This window comes from Microcaecilia unicolor, chromosome 5 (assembly GCF_901765095.1).
Source record: "Microcaecilia unicolor chromosome 5, aMicUni1.1, whole genome shotgun sequence".
Taxonomy (NCBI): domain Eukaryota; kingdom Metazoa; phylum Chordata; class Amphibia; order Gymnophiona; family Siphonopidae; genus Microcaecilia; species Microcaecilia unicolor.
The window spans coordinates 107,155,623-107,181,447 of NC_044035.1; the positions used below are offsets into that span (position 1 = coordinate 107,155,623).

At 43.4% G+C, this 25,825-nt stretch overlaps 1 protein-coding gene across 1 annotated transcript in view; it reads right to left on the reverse strand.

The window, feature by feature from the left end:
* The window catches only part of FRMPD2 (FERM and PDZ domain containing 2), a 194,276-nt gene that overhangs the window by 142,749 nt on the left and 25,702 nt on the right, over nucleotides 1-25,825 (reverse strand). Inside the window, exons 6-11 of the mRNA XM_030203157.1 lie at nucleotides 24,269-24,395; nucleotides 18,604-18,685; nucleotides 14,923-15,085; nucleotides 7,821-7,892; nucleotides 6,932-7,106; nucleotides 3,395-3,545 (exon numbers count right to left, since the gene is read on the reverse strand). Of these exons, the coding sequence (XP_030059017.1) occupies nucleotides 3,395-3,545; nucleotides 6,932-7,106; nucleotides 7,821-7,892; nucleotides 14,923-15,085; nucleotides 18,604-18,685; nucleotides 24,269-24,395 (770 nt within the window). The remainder of the gene's footprint in view (nucleotides 1-3,394; nucleotides 3,546-6,931; nucleotides 7,107-7,820; nucleotides 7,893-14,922; nucleotides 15,086-18,603; nucleotides 18,686-24,268; nucleotides 24,396-25,825) is intronic.

The window sequence follows — 25,825 nt, forward strand, 5'->3', positions numbered from 1 at the left end:
TGTCACCGACAGTGGCCAATCCAGGTCAAGGGCACCTGGCACGCTCCCCAAACATAAAAACATTCCAGACAAGTTATACCTAAAAATGCGGAATTTTTCCAAGTCCATTAAATAGCGGTCTATGGACTTGTCCTTTAGGAATCTATCTAACCCCTTTTTAAACTCCGTCAAGCTAACCGCCCGTACCACGTTCTCCGGCAACGAATTCCAGAGTCTAATTACACGTTGGGTGAAGAAAAATTTTCTCCGATTCGTTTTAAATTTACCACACTGTAGCTTCAACTCATGCCCTCTAGTCCTAGTATTTTTGGATAGCGTGAACAGTCGCTTCACATCCACTCGATCCATTCCACTCATTATTTTATACACTTCTATCATATCTCCCCTCAGCCGTCTCTTCTCCAAGCTGAAAAGCCCTAGCCTTCTCAGCCTCTCTTCATAGGAAAGTCGTCCCATCCCCACTATCATTTTCGTCGCCCTTCGCTGTACCTTTTCCAATTCTACTATATCTTTTTTGAGATACGGAGACCAGTACTGAACACAATACTCCAGGTGCGGTCGCACCATGGAGCGATACAACGGCATTATAACATCCGCACACCTGGACTCCATACCCTTCCTAATAACACCCAACATTCTATTCGCTTTCCTAGCCGCAGCAGCACACTGAGCAGAAGGTTTCAGCGTATCATCGACGACGACACCCAGATCCCTTTCTTGATCCGTAACTCCTAACGCGGAACCTTGCAAGACGTAGCTATAATTCGGGTTCCTCTTACCCACATGCATCACTTTGCACTTGTCAACATTGAACTTCATCTGCCACTTGCACGCCCATTCTCCCAGTCTCGCAAGGTCCTCCTGTAATCGTTCACATTCCTCCTGCGACTTGACGACCCTGAATAATTTTGTGTCATCGGCGAATTTAATTACCTCACTAGTTATTCCCATCTCTAGGTCATTTATAAATACATTAAAAAGCAACGGACCCAGCACAGACCCCTGCGGGACCCCACTAACTACCCTCCTCCACTGAGAATACTGGCCACGCAATCCTACTCTCTGCTTCCTATCTTTCAACCAGTTCTTAATCCATAATAATACCCTACCTCCGATTCCATGACTCTGCAATTTCTTCAGGAGTCTTTCGTGCGGCACTTTGTCAAACGCCTTCTGAAAATCCAGATATACAATATCAACCGGCTCCCCATTGTCCACATGTTTGCTTACCCCCTCAAAAAAATGCATTAGATTGGTGAGGCAAGACTTCCCTTCACTAAATCCGTGCTGACTTTGTCTCATCAGTCCATGTTTTTGTATATGCTCTGCAATTTTATTCTTAATAATAGCCTCCACCATCTTGCCCGGCACCGACGTCAGACTCACCGGTCTATAATTTCCCGGATCTCCTCTGGAACCCTTCTTAAAAATCGGAGTAACATTGGCTACCCTCCAGTCTTCCGATACTACACTCGATTTTAGGGACAGATTGCAAAAGTCAAAAGTCCAAAAATGACCAGTTCTGAAACCACAGTAGTAAGAGCACCAAATGAAAGTTTATTGGGACCCTACACGGTCCGTGTTTCGGCTAGACAGCCTTCATCAGGGGTCAACAGCTTGACATATACAGATTGGCTTCTCAATCTCTCAAGTTGAAGAAAATGTCAACAACGTGATGCAGTCCACAGTCCGCGATGGAGAAGTGAACATATAAATCTTTTGGTGCACTAACCATTAGGCCACTCCTCTACTTTGAACCCCAGTTTACATGGGCATGCCCTCGATTTGTGCACACAATTTAATAGAATAACAAGCCAATTAGTGCCAATAATTGGATTTTTAGCAAGCAATTATTGGCACTAATTAGACTTATTTGGGCCTCACATATGTAAATTTAGGTGCAAGATCCACACCTAAAATTTAAACATGGTCCAAAAAGGGGGCATGGAAATGGGAGAGTCATTGACATTTTGGGGCAGATCAGGGGCATGGTTTTGAGTTAGATGCATAATTATAGAATACTGGTACTCTGTGTGTATATTTAGGCACAGATATTTGTCCCATGTTGCCAGTGCTGCAAATGGCAGTACCTAAATTTATGTGACCGTTCCGCTTAAGCATTATTCTATAAACCACACCGAACTTTAGACATGGCTTACAGAATAGCGCTTAAATTGGGGTGGGGGGGAAGGGCTGGTGCTGATTTTTTAAGCACCATTTTTAGAATTCACCCCAGAATATAGACATCAGAATTGAGACATGCAGGTCAGAACATGCTCGGTTCTGGTGGTATTTTAAGAAAGGGTGTTCCAACGCAGATCCTTTTCTAAAATACCTGCAGGAATGCACATGTATTTGCTGCCACATGCAGTGGGAGCAGCCATTTTACAAACATACAGGTTGAAAACTGAATAGAACTAACCCAGGAGCTTCCACAAGGAGGTGTCAGGGCCTAGACATAGAAGTGGCAATTTCGTAGCTTCCAGGTGTAAGTGGCACCACTTCCACATGTAGCTGCCTTGTTTTACAAACCTATAAATGCTAAGTGCCATCAATTAAGCAGTGAGGTCACAATTTTAAAACTTGGTTTCATTTTGGAGGTGGAGATAAAATTGTATAAAGCCATTGCAAAAACGAGCACTTTTGTAAAACTAATGAGTGCATTTGAGCTGGCGTAAAACCCAGCATGAACATTTTTTCCCAAAAACATACACTTCTTTCATAAAATGGGGAGTACACATGCAGATTTTCATCCTGCCCAAAGTACACTCCCTTGAATTCTCTGCATGGTGTAGATCTCCGTGTGTAAATAGCAGCCTTCTGGAACACAAGCCAAGGAAACACTGTAAAATTCAAAACAAGTCTTTATTCAAGCAAATCCCAGTGGCCACATTTTGCCAAAATGGCTGTATCAGGGGTTAAGATAAACAACTAACCAGGGTTTCACAGCCTTTGCCCTGGTAATGTCACTAAACATCCAAGATGATTTGGATTCAGCTTCTTACCAACAGAGGGCAGAGCAACAGCGAATGCTCTGCCCTCCCTTGGTAAAAAGCTGTGTCCAAGTCATCTTGGATGTTTAGTGTCATTACCAGGGCAAAGGCTGTGAAACCCTGGTAAGTTGTTTATGTTAAACCCTGATGCAGCCATATTGGCAAAATGTGGCCACTGGGATTTGCTTGAAAAAAGACTTGTTTTGGACTTTACAGTGTTTGCATGGGTTGTGTTCTGTTTTGCTGCTGCAAACACCTTGTGCATCTTTATCTGTTTACAATAGCAGCCTTCTGAAATCGGTATTGACATGTGTATGTGATATACATTTATAAATGCCATTCTTTACAGATGGACATGTAAATCATAAGAGCTTATGATGGATACAGTTGTCAACACTTACTGAATAACACTGAAACTGTGGACAAAGAACTTTATTCTCAGGAAGAGAGTAAAGTTGATAATAGAGGATTTCCTCCTAGTCTGATCGATCCATCCTTCTGGTGCCACTTTAGACAATACTGTTTCATCATCCAAGAAAAAAAACTCTTTACCTAATGTGAGTGAACAATCTATTATTTAGAATGAAAACATAAGCACATGGTTTCTAAATAAAAACAAATATATTTTTTAAAAAACCACTTGACTGTATGTTCTTGAACAGGCTGGTCACTGATGAAATTATAAATTTTCTTATACTGTGTCTGGAGCTTTGCTACATGCTCTATAAAAATATTTAGAGAATCCAGTGGGCACATATTAGAAATGTTTAATGAGCATACAGTGTCACTTATGCGACTGAATCACTTTTCTTTCTTTCTTTTTTTTTTTTTAAAGAAAGGTTAATAATGAGGATAGAGGTCAGTTGTTACACGTCTTCATTGAGGAAAGGACAAGATTAATGGTCTTAAAATTACATCAGGGAGTTTGGGGGGGCCCTTTTACTAAAGGGAGTTAAGCTCTTACCCCCTAATTCTATAAAAGTTGTCAAAATTTCCACATGCAAATGCTGTGTGGACTTTAATTAAATAATAAGCCAATTAGCACCAATAACAAGCCACTTACTGTGCAGCTCAAAAAAGGGTGTGTGGAAATGGGAGGGTCATGGGCATTTCGGGTGGAGCGCAAACGTGGTTTTGAGTTATGCACGTAATTGGGGCACCATGTGTAAATTTAGGCACAATCGTTTGTACCTTGTTTTTGTTGGTGCAAATAGCGGTGCATAAATTTACACACCACCCCAGTGCCTAGGCACTGTTCTATAAACGGCACCTAACTTTAAGCGCGGCTTATAGATTAGCACTTTTTCACCATTGATTTTATTGGCACTATATATAGAATCCCCCCTTTAATGTGTGGTTAGCGTATGCTTACTTACCAGGGGCGTATCTGCGTGGGACCATGGGGGCCTGGGCCCCCGTAGATTGGCCCTGGACCCCCCTGCCGATGACCATCTCCACCCCCCTCCTGCCGCCAACCCGCCGTCGCCTATCTTTGCTAGTGGGAGACCTCAACCCCCACCAGCCAAGGTCCTCTCTTCCATTGCAGCAAAGCTTCCTGTTCTGAGTCTGACGTCCTGCACGTACAACGTGCAAGACGTCAGACTCAGAACAGGAAGCTTTGCTGCAACGAAAGAGAGGACCTCGGCTGACGTGGTTTGGGGTCCCCCGCCAGCAAAGGTAGACAACGGCAGCAGGGGAGGGTTGGCGGCGGCACCAGGGGGGAGCTAAAATGTGCCCACTCACTCTGGCTGTGGCCCCCCCTCCCGCCGAAGTCCAGATATGCCTCTGTTACATACTACCACAGAACATGTTAAGCACGGTTACCCACGCATTACCTATTTAAAAAATATATTTTAGGAGGGAGCGTGTCATGGGTGGACAGTGAATGTTCCTGTGTTATCCAGCTAGGGTGTTAGGATTAGTACATTCAAACTGGATAACACGGGGTTAATGCATGAGCATTTAGAGGCCCTTTTACTAAGCCACGGTAAAAAGTGGCCTGCACTCGTTTTGGAGTGTGAAATTGGAGCATGGTGGGCCACTTTTTACCGTGGCAGAATAAAGGCCTTTTTTTATAAATGGGGCAGTAAAATGGCCGTATGCTAATATTAAAATTAGCCTGTGGCTATTTACTGCCTGAACCCTTACCTCCACCTATTTAGTAGGCGGTAAAGGCTAAAGCGCTATCCCCATTATAATCGGGCAGTGCGCAGCAATGTAGCCACTGTCAATTACCACCAGAAATGGCCCCACGGTAGAAAAAATAAAATTCTTTTCTACCGCAGGAAACTGTGCGCACCAACTTCAAAGCTACCACTGGGCTCCCACACTACCCGGCGGTAGGGCCTATTTGGCACATTCTGCTCATGTGGTAGCCCTACCATGCCTTTGTAAAAGGGCCCCTAAATGTCTCCTAAATTGGAGATGGTAAGTGCTCTCATGCTATCTTTTTGCAGGTACATCACACTAATGGGAACATTAACATACAACCTGCAAAAAAAAAAAAAAAAAAAAGAAAAAGCCCTAGAAAAATGTTGATGAGTGTTGGCGTTGTATGTATGGGACAGGTACGTTTCTGCATATCTGGTGGGACTGTGAATTAATAGCCTCATTCTGGAAAACTATCTTATAGGCATTGTCCACTGCTCTTGAGCTTACTTTGCCATGTACCCCCAGGTTTGTTTGTTAGGCCTTCACAATAATGGTTTCATTTGGTGAAAGGGCAAAATGGTACGATGGGGGCTGGTTGTGGCAAAATGTCTTACTGCCCACATGGAACGTCTGACAGCTTTGAGAAGGAACTGTCTTCGGACTTATGAGCATGATTGGGACTTGTTACAGGAAAAGAGTACTCATATGTAACCCACAGAGGAGAAGAGGGAGGGGGAGTGTGAGGTTGTTGGGCAGGGGATATCCAGGCTAGGAGACCTCGGGGGCGGAGGGGTGGGATATAGTAAGGGGGTTAGAGTAGTCCAAAGAAACCACAGGACATGCCAATTACAGCTTTGTTGTTGGTGTTTAGCTGGGGTTGGGGAGAGGGTTAGAGGCTTATTTGGGATAACTGATGGGAAAAAGGGGGGGAGTTTTAGAGATTTATTGTTATGAGAGATTGATGTAATTGTTTGCCTTGTTGTGCTTGTTATTTGAAATATAATAAACACTTATTGATACAAAAATAAATAAATACATTTAATGACCTTAAAGTTTCTTCCAGTCTGATCCTACTACTACTACTACTACTACTATTTAGCATTTCTATAGCGCTACAAGGCATACGCAGCGCTGCACAAACGTAGAAGAAAGACAGTCCCTGCTCAAAGAGCTTACAAGATCCCTCTGATTCTAAAACAAAAATGTGTATGGGAAACGGTAAAACCTTGTTTACTCATCCTTCACAAAGGACTTCTATGAAGAATCGCATATTTAGATTCTGGACGATTATAAAATAGAAATACATAGACTAAATATTTTTACTATGTTCTATAGCTAAGATTTCAGACTAATCACCATTAATGCCAGCTGTCTCTACTTTCAAATCTGAGAAAAAATCTTACCACACCTGAAATCCAAATGTGAAATTTCAAAACATTTGTGACTGTCTCTGGGAAAAGGTGACTAAAGTGTCAGATACAAAATGTTGAGTACGGTGGATTTTTCATGACATGGGTCCATAAGCAGTCTGAAAAAGTTACATCTTTGAATTTCTATAACTTTTTAATTTTTTTCACATAAGAGGATGAGGTTTGGATTGTTGTAGTACAAATTGTTTGCTCTAACACTATTAATTAAAACCTCATTTTTTTTTTGTTTCTGGTGAATTTAGTCACGTTTTCACAGAGATGGTCACATATATCAAGGCAATACAATTTCCATTACATAGGATTATAACATCAGCACAATCTTAAAAATGTGATGCATTTATTACAAAATATACTAACCTTTCATATACGCAAGGGCAAAATAAAAATGTTCTTCTAGATTTGCATGTGCAATGGCTATATCAAACACATCTTTGACCCGAGACTTGCTGTCACACTTCACTTCGAAACACTGCCCATTTGGGATAATTACATAGAGGCTTCTTTGAGATAAATATGACTTTCCTTTCTTGGTCTGAAAGCATAGAAGAGTTCTCCATGTGGGCATGTAGTTTATTGTAGTTAGTTCCGGATAAGTTACATTACATTGTCAACATCCCTGACTTCTCCAAAATTTGCAATAATTTTACCTGTGTTCCGGCTCACTGATAAGCTTGTCTAGAAGCACAAAGTTATGTGCTTAACAGAGTAGTTCTATAAGGAGGGACCCAAGACACCAAGGACATGGATAAATGGTCAGAATATGGCATATACATGCAAATATCAATATTCCGGTTACATGCTATTCTATAAAATGGCGCCTAAAAGCAATGGTGCGCAGTTTGAAAGTGGGCGTACACATGGGTGAGGTCTGGATGGAACATGGGTGGGGTGCACAGTTATGCATAAATTATTCTAAATTATGCATGTAATTTATCAATCTAGGTATGAGCATTTACACCACCTCCATGGCTGGTGTGGTCGGTCATGTCTAAATTAGAAGTATATATTTGCCCTGCTACACTATACAGTAGGCGTCTACTTTCTTTTATTGGATAGGATCCAGACAGGTGCATTCTTGGAACCTTAATACAGAATACCCTCTCTATATACCAGTTTTTACTTGTGTATGACACCTTAGCCTAGATTACTCTGTATATGAAATAAAAACAATATAAAATCCAAAATCTTTGCATTGCTTCAGCAAAACTTTATTAAACGTTTTAAAATTTACAGCATGGATAATTACCACAATAGATCCAGGCAATTCTAAAGTCACTGCTGGTTCCAAAGACATCATGACGAACTCAGGCCGTGAGTACTACATGGAACAAATTGGCAAATGGAATGGTATTAATTTTTACAAAGATTCACCAAAAAAAGTGCAAAGTGCCATTAATTAAAGGGGTTAAACGGTCAATTTATTTGGGGGAGAGGACAAAACCTTTACAAATGCATGAATAGAACTTATCAACAGATGGAGTGATGACTATAGCTAGAAAAAGGGGCAGCACTTAAGATAGGAAAGAGGAAATGTGAGCTCGTTATGGGTAAAGGGCTCATAGGCAAAGTGACAATTAACACAGCATACTGCACTGATAGCTGAGAGAAACTTCTAGTAGTATCACTTGTTTGTTTTTTCAAAAATATCAAAGATATGGGGACATGCCACAAAGTTACTAAGTAGTACAATTAAAATAAATAAGAGAAAGTCTTTTGCATTGAGTGTCACATGTATGATTATCTTCCAGTTGGTGAGATGTCATATGTTTGCGCCCGATGCAAAGAGCTCCTAGCTCTTAGAGAACATGTCCGTTCTCTTGAGGCTAGAGTAGCAGACTTGGTGGAGCTGAGGGAGACAGAGAGGTACATAGAGGAGACCTACAGGGATGTTGTAGAGAGGTCCCACCTCCAGTGTAGTAGCCCTTGTGCTACCTTGGAGGAGGGAGGTCTCCTAGAAGGAGAGCATCACCCTGGTGAAGTAGGAAGTACTCCTGTAGCCAGGACCTGCCCACCAGGGGATGTACTATCCTCTCGCACTGAGGATATGTCTCCAAGTGCTGCCCGGGAGGGAAAGGTTAGGACAGCTGTTGTAGTTGGTGATTCGATCATTAGGCATATAGATAGCTGGGTGGCTGGTGGACGTGAGGATCGCCTGGTGACTTGCCTGCCTGGTGCGAAGGTGGCGGACCTCATGCGTCACCTAGATAGGATTTTAGATAGTGCTGGGGAGGAGTCTGCTGTCTTGGTACATGTGGGTACCAATGACATAGGAAAATGTGGGAGAGAGGTTCTGGAAACCAAATTTAGGCTCTTAGGTAGAAAGCTCAAATCCAGATCCTCTAGGGTAGCATTTTCTGAAATGCTACCTGTTCCACGTGCAGGGCCCAAGAGACAGGCAGAGCTCCAGAGTCTCAATGCGTGGATGAGACGATGGTGCAGGGAGGAGGGTTTTAGATTTGTTAGGAACTGGGCAACATTCTGGGGAAGGGGGAGCCTATTCCGAAAGGATGGGCTCCACCTTAACCAGGGTGGGACCAGGCTGCTGGCGTCGGCATTTAAAAAGGAGATAGAGCAGCTTTTAAACTAGAAATGGGGGGAAGGCCGACAGTCGCTCAAAAGCGCATGGTTCGGGAAAAGGTATCTTGCAAAGATACCTCACAAACAGGGAAGATAGGGTTTCTGGATAGTGAGGTTACACAACAGACCGTGGTAGGCCAGGTGCCCTTAAATACAACTAAAGATCAGACAAAAGATGTCAAATCAATAGTGTCAGGTACTAAGCATCATGCAAATAAGAACAACAAACATACTCTGAAATGTCTATATGCAAATGCTAGGAGTCTAAGAAATAAGATGGGAGAGTTGGGATATATTACACTAAATGAAAAATTGGATATAATAGGCATTACTGAGACCTGGTGGAAGGAGGATAACCAGTGGGACACTGTCATACCGGGGTACAAAGTATATCGTAATGATAGGGTGGACCGGACTGGTGGAGGGGTAGCATTGTATATTAACGAGAGCCTTGACTCAGATAGATTACAAATTCAGCAGGACACAAATCACACCTTTGAATCACTGTGGGTTGAAATTCCATGTATAAAAGGGAAAAAAATGGTGATAGGAGTGTACTACCGTCCGCCTCGCCAGGATGAGCAGGTAGACACAGAAATGATAAAAGAAATCAGAGACGCGAACAAAATGGGCAATGTGATAATAATGGGTGACTTCAATTATCCAAATATAGACTGGGTAAATTTAACATCGGGACACGCTACAGAGATACAATTCCTTGATGAAATCAAGGACAGCTTTATGGAGCAACTGGTGCAGGAGCTGACGAGAGAAGGAAAAATTCTAGACTTGGTCCTTAGTGGAGCGCATGATCTGGTGAGGGACGTTATGGTACTGGGGCCGCTTGATAACAGTGACCATAATATGATCAGTTTTGACATCGACCTTGAAGTAACTGTACACAGAAAGTCAAATACGTTAGCGTTTAACTTTAAAAAAGGAGACTATGATAAAATGAGAAGAACGGTAAAAAAAAAAACTTAGGGGGGCAACTGAGAGAGTAAAAACTGTACAACAGGCGTGGACGCTGTTCAAAAATACCATCCTGGAGGCCCAGGCCATACATATTCCGCAAATTAGAAAAGAAAGACGGAAGTCCAAAAGACACCTGGCCTGGTTGAAGGAAGCTATTAGGTGAAGGAAGTGAGGTGAAGGAAGCTATTAGGGCTAAAAGAAACGCCTTCAGAAAATGGAAGAAGGAACCGTCTGAAAATAACAAGAAACAGCATAAGGAGTGTCAAAGCAAATGCAAGGCGCAGATTAAGAAGGCCAAGAGGGAGTATGAAAAAAAGATAGCATTAGAGGCAAAAAAACATAGTAAAAAAATTTTTCGGTATATTAAAAGCAGGAAGCCGGCAAAAGAATCGGTTGGGCCGCTGGATGACCGAGGGGTAAAAGGGGCGATCAAGGAAGACAAAGACGTAGCGGAGAGACTAAATGAATTCTTTGCTTCGGTCTTCACCGAGGAAGATTTGGGTGGGTTACCGGTGTCGGAAATGGTATTTCAAGCGGACGAGTCGGAGAAACTTACTGACTTCACGGTAAACCTGGAGGACGTAATGGGGCAGTTCGGCAAACTGAAGAGTAGCAAATCTCCTGGACCGGATGGTATTCATCCTAGAGTACTGATAGAACTGAAAAACGAGCTTGCGGAGCTACTGCTAGTGATATGCAACTTATCCTTAAAATCGAGCGTGGTACCGGAAGATTGGAGGGTGGCCAATGTAACGCCCATTTTTAAAAAAGGCTCCAGGGGAGATCCGGGAAATTATAGACCGGTGAGTCTGACGTCGGTGCCTGGGAAAATGGTAGAGGCTATTATTAAAAACAAAATTACAGAGCACATCCAAGGACATGGATTACTGAGACCAAGTCAGCATGGCTTTTGTGTGGGGAAATCTTGCCTGACCAATTTACTTCAATTTTTTGAAGGAGTGAACAAACATGTGGACAAAGGGGAGTCGGTTGATATTGTGTATCTGGATTTTCAAAAGGCGTTTGACAAGGTACCTCATGAAAGGCTACAGAGGAAATTGGAGGGTCATGGGATAGGAGGAAATGTCCTATTGTGGATTAAAAACTGGTTGAAGGATAGGAAACAGAGAGTGGGGTTAAATGGGCAGTATTCACAATGGAGAAGGGTAGTTAGTGGGGTTCCTCAGGGGTCCGTGCTAGGACCGCTGCTTTTTAATATATTTATAAATGATTTAGAGATGGGAGTAACTAGTGAGGTAATTAAATTTGCTGATAACACAAAGTTATTCAAAGTCGTTAAATCACGACAGGATTGTGAAAAATTACAAGAGGACATTACGAGACTGGGAGACTGGGCGGCTAAATGGCAGATGATGTTTAATGTGAGCAAGTGCAAGGTGATGCATGTGGGAAAAAAGAACCCGAATTATAGCTACGTCATGCAAGGTTCCACGTTAGGAGTTACGGACCAAGAAAGGGATCTGGGTGTCGTCGTCGATAACACACTGAAACCTTCTGCTCAGTGTGCTGCTGCGGCTAAGAAAGCGAATAGAATGTTGGGTATTATTAGGAAAGGTATGGAAAACAGGTGTGAAGATGTTATAATGCCGTTGTATCGCTCCATGGTGCGACTGCACCTTGAGTATTGTGTTCAATTCTGGTCGCCGCATCTCAAGAAAGATATAGTAGAATTGGAAAAGGTGCAGCGAAGGGCGACTAAAATGATAGCGGGGATGGGACGACTTCCCTATGAAGAAAGACTAAGGAGGCTAGGGCTATACAGCTTGGAGAAGAGACGGCTGAGGGGAGACATGATAGAGGTATATAAAATAATGAGTGGAGTGGAACAGGTGGATGTGAAGCTTCTGTTCATGCTTTCCAAAAATACTAGGACTAGGGGGCATGCGATGAAACTACAGTGTACTAAATTTAAAACAAATCGGAGAAACATTTTCTTCACCCAACGTGTAATTAAACTCTGGAATTCGTTGCCGGAGAAAGTGGTGAAGGCGGTTAGCTTAGCAGAGTTTAAAAAGGGGTTGGACGGTTTCCTAAAGGACAAGTCCATAAACCGCTACTAAACGGACTTGGAAAAATCCAAAATTCCAGGAATAACATGTATAGAATGTTTGTACGTTTGGGAAGCTTGCCAGGTGCCCTTGGCCTGGATTGGCCGCTGTCGTGGACAGGATGCTGGGCTCGATGGACCCTTGGTCTTTTCCCAGTATGGCATTACTTATGTACTTATGTACTTATAAGTAGTTTTTCACTCGGTCTAGAACTCCTTGCTAGAGGATGTGGTAAAAAACACAAAACAAAACAAGAAAACAAAGTAGCTGGGCTTTAAAAAAGGCTAAGACAAATTACTGGAAGAAAAGTCCCTAAACCATTATTAAGATAAACCTGGGAAAAGCCACTACTTATCCCTGGGGTAACAACCACACGTCCATCTAGCCCGGGATCCTTTTTCTAGAATTCTTTTTATTCAGAATAAATCTTCAGGATTCTTTTTATTGAAATATAAAGACAATACAAAAATATAGAACAAAAGAAAGACATTAGTCATCATTTGTGCACACTAATGTATAAGGGCTCCTTTTACTAAGCAGAAGTAAGCCCAACGCGGGCTTACCGCTTGCTATACAGGAAGTACCGTGGGGCTACCACAGCAGCCAAGCGGTACTTTCCACCCCTAGTGTGCCGTCATTTCCGGCACTACAAAAATTTATTTAGTTTTGTAGCACCGGAATGTACCCAGCGGTAATTGGGCAGTGCCGTATGCTGCCCGGTTACCACTGGGTTAATGTGGGAGCCCTTACTGCTACCTCAATGAGTGGCGGTAAGGGCTCCCCGAAATGGACGTGTGGCAAGTACGGCCATTTCCTGCAGGAAGGTGAGACTTCCCTTTTACCAGCTGCGGTAAAAGAGGGCCTCGGCTCACGTGTAAAACATGCGCTGACGCCAACGTCTGCCCCCTTTTGCCGCAGCTTGGTAAAAGGGGCCCTAAATTAGGTGCACCTGTTTGCATGAATAATTACTACTACTACTACTATTTAGCATTTCTATAGCGCTACAAGGCATACGCAGCGCTGCACAAACATAGAAGAAAGACAGTCCCTGCTCAAAGAGCTTACAATCTAATAGACGAAAAATAAATAAAGTAAGCAAATCAAATCAATTAATGTGAATGGGAAGGAAGAGAGGAGGGTAGGTGGAGGCGAGTGGTTACAAGTGGTTACGAGTCAAAAGCAATGTTAAAGAGGTGGGCTTTCAGTCTAGATTTAAAGGTGGCCAAGGATGGGGCAAATTGATATTTATGTCCAAATGTGCTAGACTGTATTCTATTTAAAAAATGTGCCTAAGTCAAATAGGTCACAACTATAAGGGGGCTTTAATGTGGGAGGAGCATGGGTGTGTCATGGATGTTTTGCCTACACAGCTTATAGAATACTATCAGTTGCATGCATTGAAAGGTGCACTTAGGTGCCCCTGTTTATGCCTGTCATTGAAATGGTATACGTGACTGAGCCTACAATTAGGCATGCCAAAGTGAATTTATACTAGTATTCTGTAACAGCTTAGTTGTGCCTTGAAGCAGTTAGAGAATTGGTGCTAAGCACACCAATTTGTGGCAGCACTTTACAGAATTGCCATCATAATGTCCCTTCTTCCAAGGGCTGTTAGATCTGTACATGATTACAGGTGCTTTCAGAAATTATTAAAAACTTTTCTTTTCAAAATATTCCTGCAACAAGATAATGGAAGACAGGAATAACCACTTTTGTGCAAAATGCTATTTCAAACTTTATCCTATATAACTACTTACAATTTGATGCTTGTTAGAGAATACAACCTTGTAAAATAATTCATAAACTAATATTTGTTAAGTATCATATGGCCATATATAGAAGATTTACTCAATGTTTCCCCTTTATCAGACGATTTATAACCAGGGGCATATCTGGATTTCGCCGGTAGGGGGGTCCAGAGCCGAGGTGAGGGGGCACATTTTAGCCCCCCCCCCCCCGGCACCCCCCCCCCGGCAACCCCCCCCCCCCCCGGCGGCCATTGCCGCCGCCCCCGCCGCCATAACCACCTCCAACTGTCGTCCGCCCGACGACCCTCTCGACCCCCCGCCTGCTGTTGCTTACCTGTGCTGGCGGGGGACCCCAACCCCCGCCAGCCAAAGCCGTCGTCCTTCGTTCGTTTGTTCTTTCTGAGTCTGACTCGTCTCTGATGTCCTGCACACGTCCTGCACGTTGTGTACGTGCAGGACGTCAGAGACGAGTCAGACTCAGAAAGAACAAAACAAACAAACGAAGGACGGTGGCTTCGGCTGGCGGGGGTTGGGGTCCCCCGCCAGCACAGGCAGGCGACGGCAGGTTGGCGGCGGGAGGGGGGGTTGCGAGGGCCATTGGTAGAGGGGTCCAGGGCCAAATCTACGGGGGCCATGGCCCCTGTGGTCCCATTACAGATACACCCCTGTTTATAACTATAATAAGTATGTCCTAAATTGTCTGGATTGTAAACAACATTGAACCTGAACTCTGTTTGGGATAATGCAGGATACAAATGTCATTATAATTAAATAAATAAATAAATACACATTTTTAATAGAATTGTTATAGGATGATCATGGCTTTATAGTTTACATATAATAATCTTTGAGGGGGAGCTGAAAGGCCAAGGACCTCAAAATTAATTGAGGAGGGAAGACTAAAAGTTCACTTGGGAACCCAGTTCTTAAGCACTGGCCCTGGCTTTTAGAAAAGTAATTCTTTGTAGAGATGGGTTACCTTTTCTCTTTGATGTAATAAACATCTCGTAGGTATGGCTGGCGATGACAGATCTGTTGAGTTACAAGCTGTAGTCATGGTGATGTCTGATCCTTTACTTGTCAGATTGGTATCTTTGCTATTCAGAATTCCAATATAGGTTTCACCTACAACACTAGCAGCACTTTAATACAGATAGGACAAATAAATATTTCAGGTACTGTAGTTAAAGCAAAAGCATATCATAAACTTCTACCATTAAAATAACTAACCTATTAGGCATGTTTCATCATTGGAATATACTTCTTATCACTATGGGCACCTTTCACAAAGCAGTGGTAAGCCCAACGCGGGCTTACCGCTCACTATCGCCGGGCTACCGCAGCAGCCCGGCAGTAGTTCCCACCTTCAGTGTGCCATCATATCTGGCACTACAAAAATATTTTTATATTTGCAGCGCCGGTGTGTACCCAGCAGTAATCGGTGCTGCCCAGTTACTGACAAGCTAGGGGTGGCGGTAAGGGCTCCCCCCCCTCCGAAATGGCCAAACGACAAGTGCTTCACTTGTTGCACAGCCATTTCCTGAGGAAAAAAAAAGGCCTATCTTTTACCCACTGTGGTAAAAGGGGGCCTCGATGCACGTCAAAAACACGCACCAACACCAGAGCAGGCCCCCTTTTGCTACAGCTTGGTAAAAGGGGTCCTATGTTTGTCTGTTAGTCCATCCACAAACAAGAATCAAGGGCTTTATTGTAGGTGCAGCCAGCACAGCCCAACCTGCCTAATGCCAACTAAGTGGGGCAGTTGGTGACTCCCATTCTGCTGTCATCCAAAGACAAAGTCTTGGAAGCAGCACCCATTCTGCCAGTATCTAAAGTGTGATTGAGTGGTACCACAAGCATTTTCAAACTTCAAGATTCAGCATCATTGACTACATTGGTCTTAGAATGTGCAAAAGCAGTACAATCATCTAGTGCAGATGTTTTAAAAATGCCTGCAGTGCCATCCAGTCTTCAGTGAGGAGAGAGTATGCAAGGCATCAGAAGGTAAGTTGGAAGGCAGGAAGAGAGAAAGGAAGAAGAAGCAGATGATTGGGGGTTGGGAAAAGGGAAAGGAGATTAGAAACATAGAAACATAGAAGCATGATGGCAGATAAAAGCCATATGACCCATCCAATCTGCCCAACCTCTGTATCCCCTAATTCTTCCTGTTCCTAAGCGATCCCACATGCTTATCCCATGCCCTTTTAAATTCTGGAACAGTCCTCGACTCCACCCCCTCCACCGGGAGGTCATTCCACGCCTCCACCACCCTTTCTGTGAAATAATACTTCCTTAGGTTACTCCTAAACTTATTCCCTCTTAGGTTTGTCGTATGCCCCCTCATTCCAGAGCTCTCCTTCATTTGAAAAAGGCTCTCTTCCTGTACATAAATGCCCTTGAGATATTTAAATGTCTCTATCATGTCTCCTCTCTCCCTCCTCTCTTCCAGCGTATACATGTTGAGGTACATATGCCTGTCCCTATAATTTTTACATTCAAGACCACTTACTAATTTCGTAGCCACCCTCTGGACTGACTCCATCCTGTTTATATCTTTCCGTAGCTGCGGTCTCCAGAACTGCACGAAGTACTCCAAATGAGGCCTCACCAGAGACTTATACAACGGCACTATCACCTCCTTTTTCCTGCTGGTCATGCCTCTCTTTATGCACCCAAGCATCCTTCTGGCTTTGGCTGTTGCTTTTCCTACCTGTTTGAAAGCTTTAAGGTCGTCAGACACAATCACCCCCAAGTCCCGCTCTTCCTTCACACACTGAAGCACTACACCCCCTATACTGTACTGTTCCCTCGGATTTTGCGACCCAAGTGCATGACCCTGCATTTTTTGGGATTAAACCTTAGTTGCCAAATATCGGTCCATTCCTCTAGCTTCACTAGGTCCTTCCTCATGTCATTCACACCCTCCAGGGTGGCATGATGGGGAGCATGGAAAGAGGTTGGAAGTGGGATGGAGGCTGCAGGAGCACAGAAAGGGATTAGGAAAGGGGGATTGAAGGAATGGAAAATGTACCTAATTTGTGTTACTCTACAAGTTTACATGTCTCCAACTTGATACTAAACAACATAAGAAAATATCAATGTAAATAAGAAAACTAAGAGTTGATTGATATTTGCTTTCTATTTTTCTCATCTACTTTCCACCACAAGTTACTGTTAGAAATGTTCTGTTGAACAAGGTGTACCCAGTATTTGTGATGAGTGGGAAAGTTCATACATAAACTGAGAGTTGATTGACATTTACTCCTCATTTACTCACCTCCTGGGGTTTGCAGGCTAATAATTTTTATTTTCTTCGGTTTCTCCTTGTCATTTACAGAATTTTTTTTTTTTCAGGGCAACATCATCAATAGAGTATACTATTGCTCCATAGTACATCCTTTTATTCAAACGGTATACCCTATTGCTCAGTGGTGTGCCCCATTGTGCACATTACTCTACATTAGTGTTTCCCCAAGTCTAGTCCTGGGGTAACCCCTTGCAAGTCAGGTTTTCAGTATATCCAGAATGAATATGTATGAAAGAGATTTGCATATAATAGAGGCAGCGTATGCAAATCAAGTTCATGCATATTCATTGTGGATATCCTGAAAACCTGACTGGCAAGGGGGTACCCCAGGACTGGACTTGGGAAACACTGCTCTACAACAATGCATCTACAGATAAATAGGGCATATTATTGAACAATAGGGCATGTTATTGATGACACAGGGAAAGAAAATAAAAAAACAATTGCGAGGTGGGGGGGGGGGGGTCCTCTCATTTTGGGTTAAAAATGAAATGGCAGGAAATGTTATTCGTATGTAATTCCAAATGACTGCACATCACAAAAAAGAACATTCCCCACTGTTTACTAAGCCGCGCTAGCAGCTGCCGGTGCGCTAATGCCGACACTGCCCATTCAAAGTGAATTAGTTAACAAGCTAATCAGCTCTGATGATTGTATGTTAACAAGCAATTATCAGCACTAATTGGCATTGATTAGCATTTACGACCAGTACCCACTAAGCATATTCTGCAAAGCGGTGCCTATAAATTCTAATGCAAGCTGCTGAAATGGGGGCATGGCTATGGGCATGGAATGGGCGTGTCGTGGGTGTTCCAAAAACCTATGCGCAGGGTTACAGAATACACCAGCTCTGTGCCTAACTTAGGCGCCGCTATTTACACCAAGTTTTACTTCGTATAAATGGCTGCGCCTAGACTTAGGCGCTGTCATGGCCGCTCAGCGTATGCTACATACTATGTGGGAATTTAGACTTATTCTATAAAGTACGCTTAAATTAAGGCATACTGTATAGAATGCGCTTAGGTGAATTTTATTTTGGCACCAAATTTTTAGGCATGATATATAGAATCTAGTTCAATATGCCTCACACATAAATATGAGTTAGTAGGGGCAGAAAACAGTAACCAGGTGCAAAAATGTGGCCAGGTTTGGGCTTCTTTTAAGAAGTTCATGGCATGATCTTTTGTCCAATGTCTCTAATGTGATGATATATCAGTGTACAATCAATTTTTTCTAGTTGTCATAGTTGTTTGATTACTCTTGCTGGTATTGTTTCTGAATAAAAATAATTTGTTGCAGAATTTCTCAATATAATACAATTGCTAGGCTGCTAGAAACAGTATCCAGCACTACCTTTTATAGAACTGATTATAGTTGGTATTTGCTGAGCCTTTGAAGTTTGGCTCCCATGTTGTCTGTGGCTGTGGTCTTCTTCCTAAAGGTAATGAAGTTTATATTATATTATAATCAGTTCATATTAGAGTTGCTTCAACCAGGGGCAGACAGTGAACTGGGCCCCAGGCAATAAGGGTCATGGGCCCCTAACCACCTATCAAAAGTAATTAAACTAGATAGAGGCTAGGAGAGAGAGTGGTACCCTTATTGCTGTGGGCTCTATGGCACTGACCTATTGTTCCAATAGTCAGGTCTGCCTCTAGCTTCAACATTATGACACATCTGCAGAGATTAAAAAAGAGATTTCTTTTTGATTCCTCATGCAAATAAATGATGACTGCATGGGCTAGACAAGACATTGTTATGCTATGTGACATTTATACATCACCTTCCCCAAACAGAATTTTGACCCAAAGTGGCTCACAACTATTAAATTTTTAAAAAATACAGGCATAATTTATAAAATAAGCATATACATGCATACTTTATGCACTAACTCTTAAACGCCCATGGCTTCAATCTAGCTGTAATTTCTGCCAGTTTACCCCTTGTATTTTATAAAGACACATGAAGACAATTTTTAGAAAGGGATGTGTAGAGGGGAATTTAAACATCAAGTCTGGACATGTGAAATTCCCATACTATTTTATAAGAGGCTCTACCAAACAAAAAGTCTCTTGTAAAACAGAAGCAGGGTTGTCACTGAAACCCTTACATGTCCTAAGGGAACAGAGATTGTAGAAAGTAGTAAATTTAAAACAAACTAGAGAAAATATTTCTTCACTCAACATGTAATTAAACTCTGGAATTCATTGCCAGAGAATGTGGTAAAAGCGGTTAGCTTAGCGGGGTTTTAAAAAGGTTTAGCTATCTTCCTAAAAGAAAAGTCCATAAGCCATTATTAAGATGGATTTGAGGAAATGCACTGCTTATTTCTAGGATAAGCAGCATAAAAGGTACTGTTTTGGGATATTGCCTGGTACTTGTGACCTGGATTGGCCATTGTTGGAAACAGGATACTGGGCTTGAAGGATGTTTAACCTGTACCAGTATGGCACCGCTTATGTTCTAAAGCTGAATGTGGGGAATAAATGTACTCCCCATCCCCCCCCCCCCCCACACACACACAAACATATACAGTGGGGGAAATAAGTATTTGATCCCTTGCTGATTTTGTAAGTGTGCCCACTGACAAAGACATGAGCAGCCCATAATTGAAGGGTAGGTTATTGGTAACAGTGAGAGATAGCACATCACAAATTAAATCCGGAAAATCACATTGTGGAAAGTATATGAATTTATTTGCATTCTGCAGAGGGAAATAAGTATTTGATCCCCCACCAACCAGTAAGAGATCTGGCCCCTACAGACCAGGTAGATGCTCCAAATCAACTCGTTACCTGCATGACAGACAGCTGTCGGCAATGGTCACCTGTATGAAAGACACCTGTCCACAGACTCAGTGAATCAGTCAGACTCTAACCTCTACAAAATGGCCAAGAGCAAGGAGCTGTCTAAGGATGTCAGGGACAAGATCATACACCTGCACAAGGCTGGAATGGGCTACAAAACCATCAGTAAGACGCTGGGCGAGAAGGAGACAACTGTTGGTGCCATAGTAAGAAAATGGAAGAAGTACAAAATGACTGTCAATCGACAAAGATCTGGGGCTCCACGCAAAATCTCACCTCGTGGGGTATCCTTGATCATGAGGAAGGTTAGAAATCAGCCTACAACTACAAGGGGGGAACTTGTCAATGATCTCAAGGCAGCTGGGACCACTGTCACCACGAAAACCATTGGTAACACATTACGACATAACGGATTGCAATCCTGCAGTGCCCGCAAGGTCCCCCTGCTCCGGAAGGCACATGTGACGGCCCGTCTGAAGTTTGCCAGTGAACACCTGGATGATGCCGAGAGTGATTGGGAGAAGGTGCTGTGGTCAGATGAGACAAAAATTGAGCTCTTTGGCATGAACTCAACTCGCCGTGTTTGGAGGAAGAGAAATGCTGCCTATGACCCAAAGAACACCGTCCCCACTGTCAAGCATGGAGGTGGAAATGTTATGTTTTGGGGGTGTTTCTCTGCTAAGGGCACAGGACTACTTCACCGCATCAATGGGAGAATGGATGGGGCCATGTACCGTACAATTCTGAGTGACAACCTCCTTCCCTCCGCCAGGGCCTTAAAAATGGGTCGTGGCTGGGTCTTCCAGCACGACAATGACCCAAAACATACAGCCAAGGCAACAAAGGAGTGGCTCAGGAAGAAGCACATTAGGGTCATGGAGTGGCCTAGCCAGTCACCAGACCTTAATCCCATTGAAAACTTATGGAGGGAGCTGAAGCTGCGAGTTGCCAAGCGACAGCCCAGAACTCTTAATGATTTAGAGATGATCTGCAAAGAGGAGTGGACCAAAATTCCTCCTGACATGTGTGCAAACCTCATCATCAACTACAGAAGACGTCTGACCGCTGTGCTTGCCAACAAGGGTTTTGCCACCAAGTATTAGGTCTTGTTTGCCAGAGGGATCAAATACTTATTTCCCTCTGCAGAATGCAAATAAATTCATATACTTTCCACAATGTGATTTTCCGGATTTAATTTGTGATGTGCTATCTCTCACTGTTACCAATAACCTACCCTTCAATTATGGGCTGCTCATGTCTTTGTCAGTGGGCACACTTACAAAATCAGCAAGGGATCAAATACTTATTTCCCCCACTGTATGTAGACTTGGGAGCAGCTTTCTAAAATTGCTGCTCCCCAAGCCCAGCATTGTTGGTCCCCCAATCACGTCCTCACCCCAATGGTAGCTTTCCAACTCACATTCAAGGCCCCCCCCATCACATCCATATATGGAAGACTGACCTCTAATAGTAATACCATGATATTACCGCTAGAGTTCTTGGCGACTATTTTTAAAACCTGGAGGTCACGAGGCATCCCATCCAATCCCTGGGTTTACTAGGGATCCCTGGTAAACCCAAGAACTGGTTCAGGGGTTGGGGTGACATGCAGCTCAAGTCTAATTTTTGAAGGCATTAGGCTGAGGGGGTTTAATCTGGGGGTTGCTGCCATGTGTCAGGCTCATGCCCACATGTAGAGGCCTCTGGGGAGAGTGTCTTTGCTGCAGAGGGTGATGGTGTGATGTCAGGGTGTTAGATGTGATGTTGGAGAATGGGGTGTGATGGCACAGAGTTGGGTGTAATGTCAGGAAGGTTGGGGAAGCCAGTGGAAATGTGATTGCTGGGGTGGAGTGGGGGACTGACTTCATAGGGACCACAGCAGGCATTTAAATATACCTCGGAGCAGGTGTAAATTGCAGCTTCCAGGTTTCCCAATGCAGATGTGACTTCCCTATGTAAAATAGGGATTCTGCACCTGTAGTGTTGCTCCACCTAGACCACTTCCTCTCCCTGCTCTTCCCACACCCCCTTGCCATCTAGACATACTCAGCTTTCCCACATCTGAATGGCTCCAGTTCTGATACGGCATTTAATTGTCTGGGCCTCTACACACATTTAAATGCTGTCATTTAGACATGGGAATACTTCTAAAATAAGCAATATAGACTCCTATATCTATATAAATAATTCTCACCTCAAACATTCTGAAGCTCACTCTGTGGCAGGGAAACACTGAAGCCCTGCACTGTTAGTAGGCTAGGCTGTCAGCACCACTCACTGTCACTCATGCACCACTCACTGTCAGTCAGAGACCCACCCTCAGCCATGCCCCTTCCGTACATAATTCGCAACCCCAACGTTCTAATGAAGCTGCAACTTCCGAGGTGGCATAGATCGGAATTTTTCCCCATGAGTGTCTGCCCCGCCCTCGCGTCACAACGTGATGACGTCAAGGGTGTGACTATGACTCTCAGCGAATCGCATCGCTCAGCCCTACACCCCCCCCACGTTGCCACCGCTACCACCCTCCACACCCCCAACGTCGCCGCACCCACTACTCAACCCTCCACCACAGATCGCCGCCGCTCCCCCCCTCCCTCCATCCGACGTCAGCTGTGTTAAAAAGGAAGCGGGGCACTGCAGGCAGCCATCGCCTGTCAGCTCTACATCCTCTACTCCTCTCACATCACTGCCCCTGCAGTAGAACCCCAGAGGAGCGCGGCGACATGAGAGGTGAGAGCAGGAAAACCTTGCTAGCGCCCGTTTCATTTGTTTCAGAAACGGGCCTTTCTTACTAGTGTCTTTATAAAAGAGGCTATAAATAGGCACATAGCTACCCTTCACACATACCCCCTTGTTTACTAAGTTGTGCTAACACCTGCTGTGCGCTAATGCTGACACAGCTCATTAACTATTCATATTTAAGCATATTTAGGGTGCTAAGCTCGTATTCTATAATGGCACATTAGCGCACCTAATCGGCTGTACATACTAGTATAAGTTGGCACTTATGCACCCAACTTTAAGTACAACCACTTATGCCATGTCTATGGCTAGTGTAAGTGGCTGTGCCTAAATACTACAGTTGTTTTGTGTAAATGGGAGTGTTCTATAAAGTGCACGCTAAAATAATGGGAACATCTATGACCCACCCATGCCTCGCCCTTGGGAACCTCTCCTTGGCAATTACATGTGAGTTTACTTAGGCACCCAGTTATAGAACAGCGTCTAAGTTCAATTACATGCATACCTGGCATTTTACCCCAATTTTGGCACTCAACTACCATTATCTCCTCTTTGTGTGCATACTGCTGATCCTTGTGATGTTGGGCAAGTCACTTAACCCTCCATTGCCTCAGGTACAAACTTAGATTGTGAGCCCTCCTGGGACAGGGAAGTACCCAGTGTGCCTGAATGTAACTCACCTTGAGCTACTACTGAAAAAGGTGTGAGCAAAATCCAAATAAATAAAATAGTCAGGTGCCTAATGGGAACCTAACTTACGGCACCTTATATAGAATTACCCCCATTTATCCGGATTCTATATAGTGCGGTCATATTCCGGATTTGCTTACGCAACTGAAATAGTTAACAAGCCATTCAGTGCTGATAATTGCCAATTAACAAGCAATTATTGACACTAATTGGAATTAATAAGAATTTACACGCAGAACTGTCTAAGCGTATTCTGTAACATATTGCGAGTAAATTCTAAATAGCATAGTTTAAAAGGGGGCATGGCCATGGGCACGGAATGGGAAGGTAACAGGCGTTTCTAAAATCTATGCAAGTTGTTACCGAATATAACCGGTCTGCGCCTAATTTAGGCATTGGCATTTACACTAAGTTTTACTTGGCGTAACTGTCTGTGACTAAATTTAGTCGTACGGATGGGCGCTTGGTGTATTCTATAATCCTCCTGGGGGTGGAGTTTGGGCTTACCAGGGCTGTAACTGCAATGTATATGCATAATTTTGAAATTCATGGGTACACTATAGAGAACATGCACACATTTACATCTTATTTGAGGCAAGTGCAAATTTGTGCATGGCCATTTGCATCCTATTAGGGCTAATTCTGAGAGCCTATTTTATAAAGGTACATAAGCACCTGTACTGCCATAAGCATATAAAAGGTGCATTTTTTGATATCCCTTCATAGGCCATCCTGTTATAAAACCAAGCTCTTTAAGTAGAAAATCTTTACAGTACCATGCTGCAAAGGAAGCTGCGAGGATAATGCTGGAGGATTGTGGTGTTCTCGCAGGAATCTTTTCCTTATTATCTCACTCCTGTACAGTTGAACAGTGGTGCTGTCTTCTATGGTTGCCTGCACCACCTGGAAGTCAATTACAGACAATAGGCCTGACTTTCTTGTTAAAATTGATCATCATCTCCACTGATCTATTGTGAGAGAACACACTATGGGTTAGATTCAATAAACGGAACCCAAAGTTAGGTAGAAATTGAAGAACTAGAGGATAAACACAATGACTTCTAACGGAGAATGTAATCAAAAGTATTCTTTATTAGGCACCACAGAAGATCTTCTTTGACTTTTGACTACACTCTCCATTTGGAAGTCATTGTGTTTATCCTCTACTTCTTCGGTTTCTTCGGACTTTCCGTAGAGGGTACGTTCCTGTTTTTCTTTGGACTTTTGACCCAAAGTTAGGTGCCAGGATGACCCACACTAAGCTAGTATTCTATAAAGAGTGCTCCACACAGAGTGACCTTCCTAGAATAATAGCTTAGCACACATTTCTCACCTAACTTTGGGCACAAGCATTTATGCCTGCCAAGGACTGGTGTAAATGCTGGTGCCCAACTCTTGGCAGTGAGGTGCGCATATGCAGGTATTCTATAACATCATGCCTTATTTCTTGGACTGCCCCTGACCCGTTCATGTCCCTCCCATTTGGAACTGCGAACGATGAGCTTTAGGTGCACATGTTACAGAATAGGGTGTAGGGCAGATCCATGTGTAGCTCGTAATTACTGTCAATTAAGTGCTTGTAACTCCAATAATTGATTGTGCCTAATTGACTACTTAGTTTATGCACAGATCTGGAATCTGCACCCAAATCTGGCTGCCACAATTTAGGCAATCCGGAATCCGGGAGCATGCTTAATCTTCTCAGAATGGCTAAGGTGAAAGAGGAAACCTTTGACAATACTGAAGAATGATTTCTTAGACCAGGCTTATCCAAATTCAGTCTTTGAGGGCTGCAGGCAGACTGGGTTTTTAGGATATGCCTAATGAATACGCACGAGAAAGATTTGTATACAATAAATGCAATAGGCATGCAAATCTTTCTCATGCATATTCATTAGGGATATCTGGAAAACATGGCTTATTTGCAGCCATTGAGAACTGAAATTAATCCAAGCTCATCAGATCTGTATAAGGAAATGTACATTTATTTTAACAGATAGAAGCTGGACTATAATTTGTATGGAAACTATGAAAATTGTGCTTATCTTTGAGGATATCTTTGAGCCCTGGCTGACCCCTTGCATCCGATACCTTTGCTCCTGCGCCCGATCTGCCGAACGCCTCTGGAGGAAATCTCGCACCCATACCGACTTCATTCATTACAAATTCATGCTATCCTCCTTCCAGTCCTCCCTATTTCTTGCCAAACAGGACTATTACACCCAATTGACTAATTCTCTCAGCTCCAACCCTCGCCGTCTCTTCGCCACCCTTAACTCCCTCCTCAAAGTGCCCTCTGCTCCCATCCCCCCCTCACTCTCTCCTCAATCACT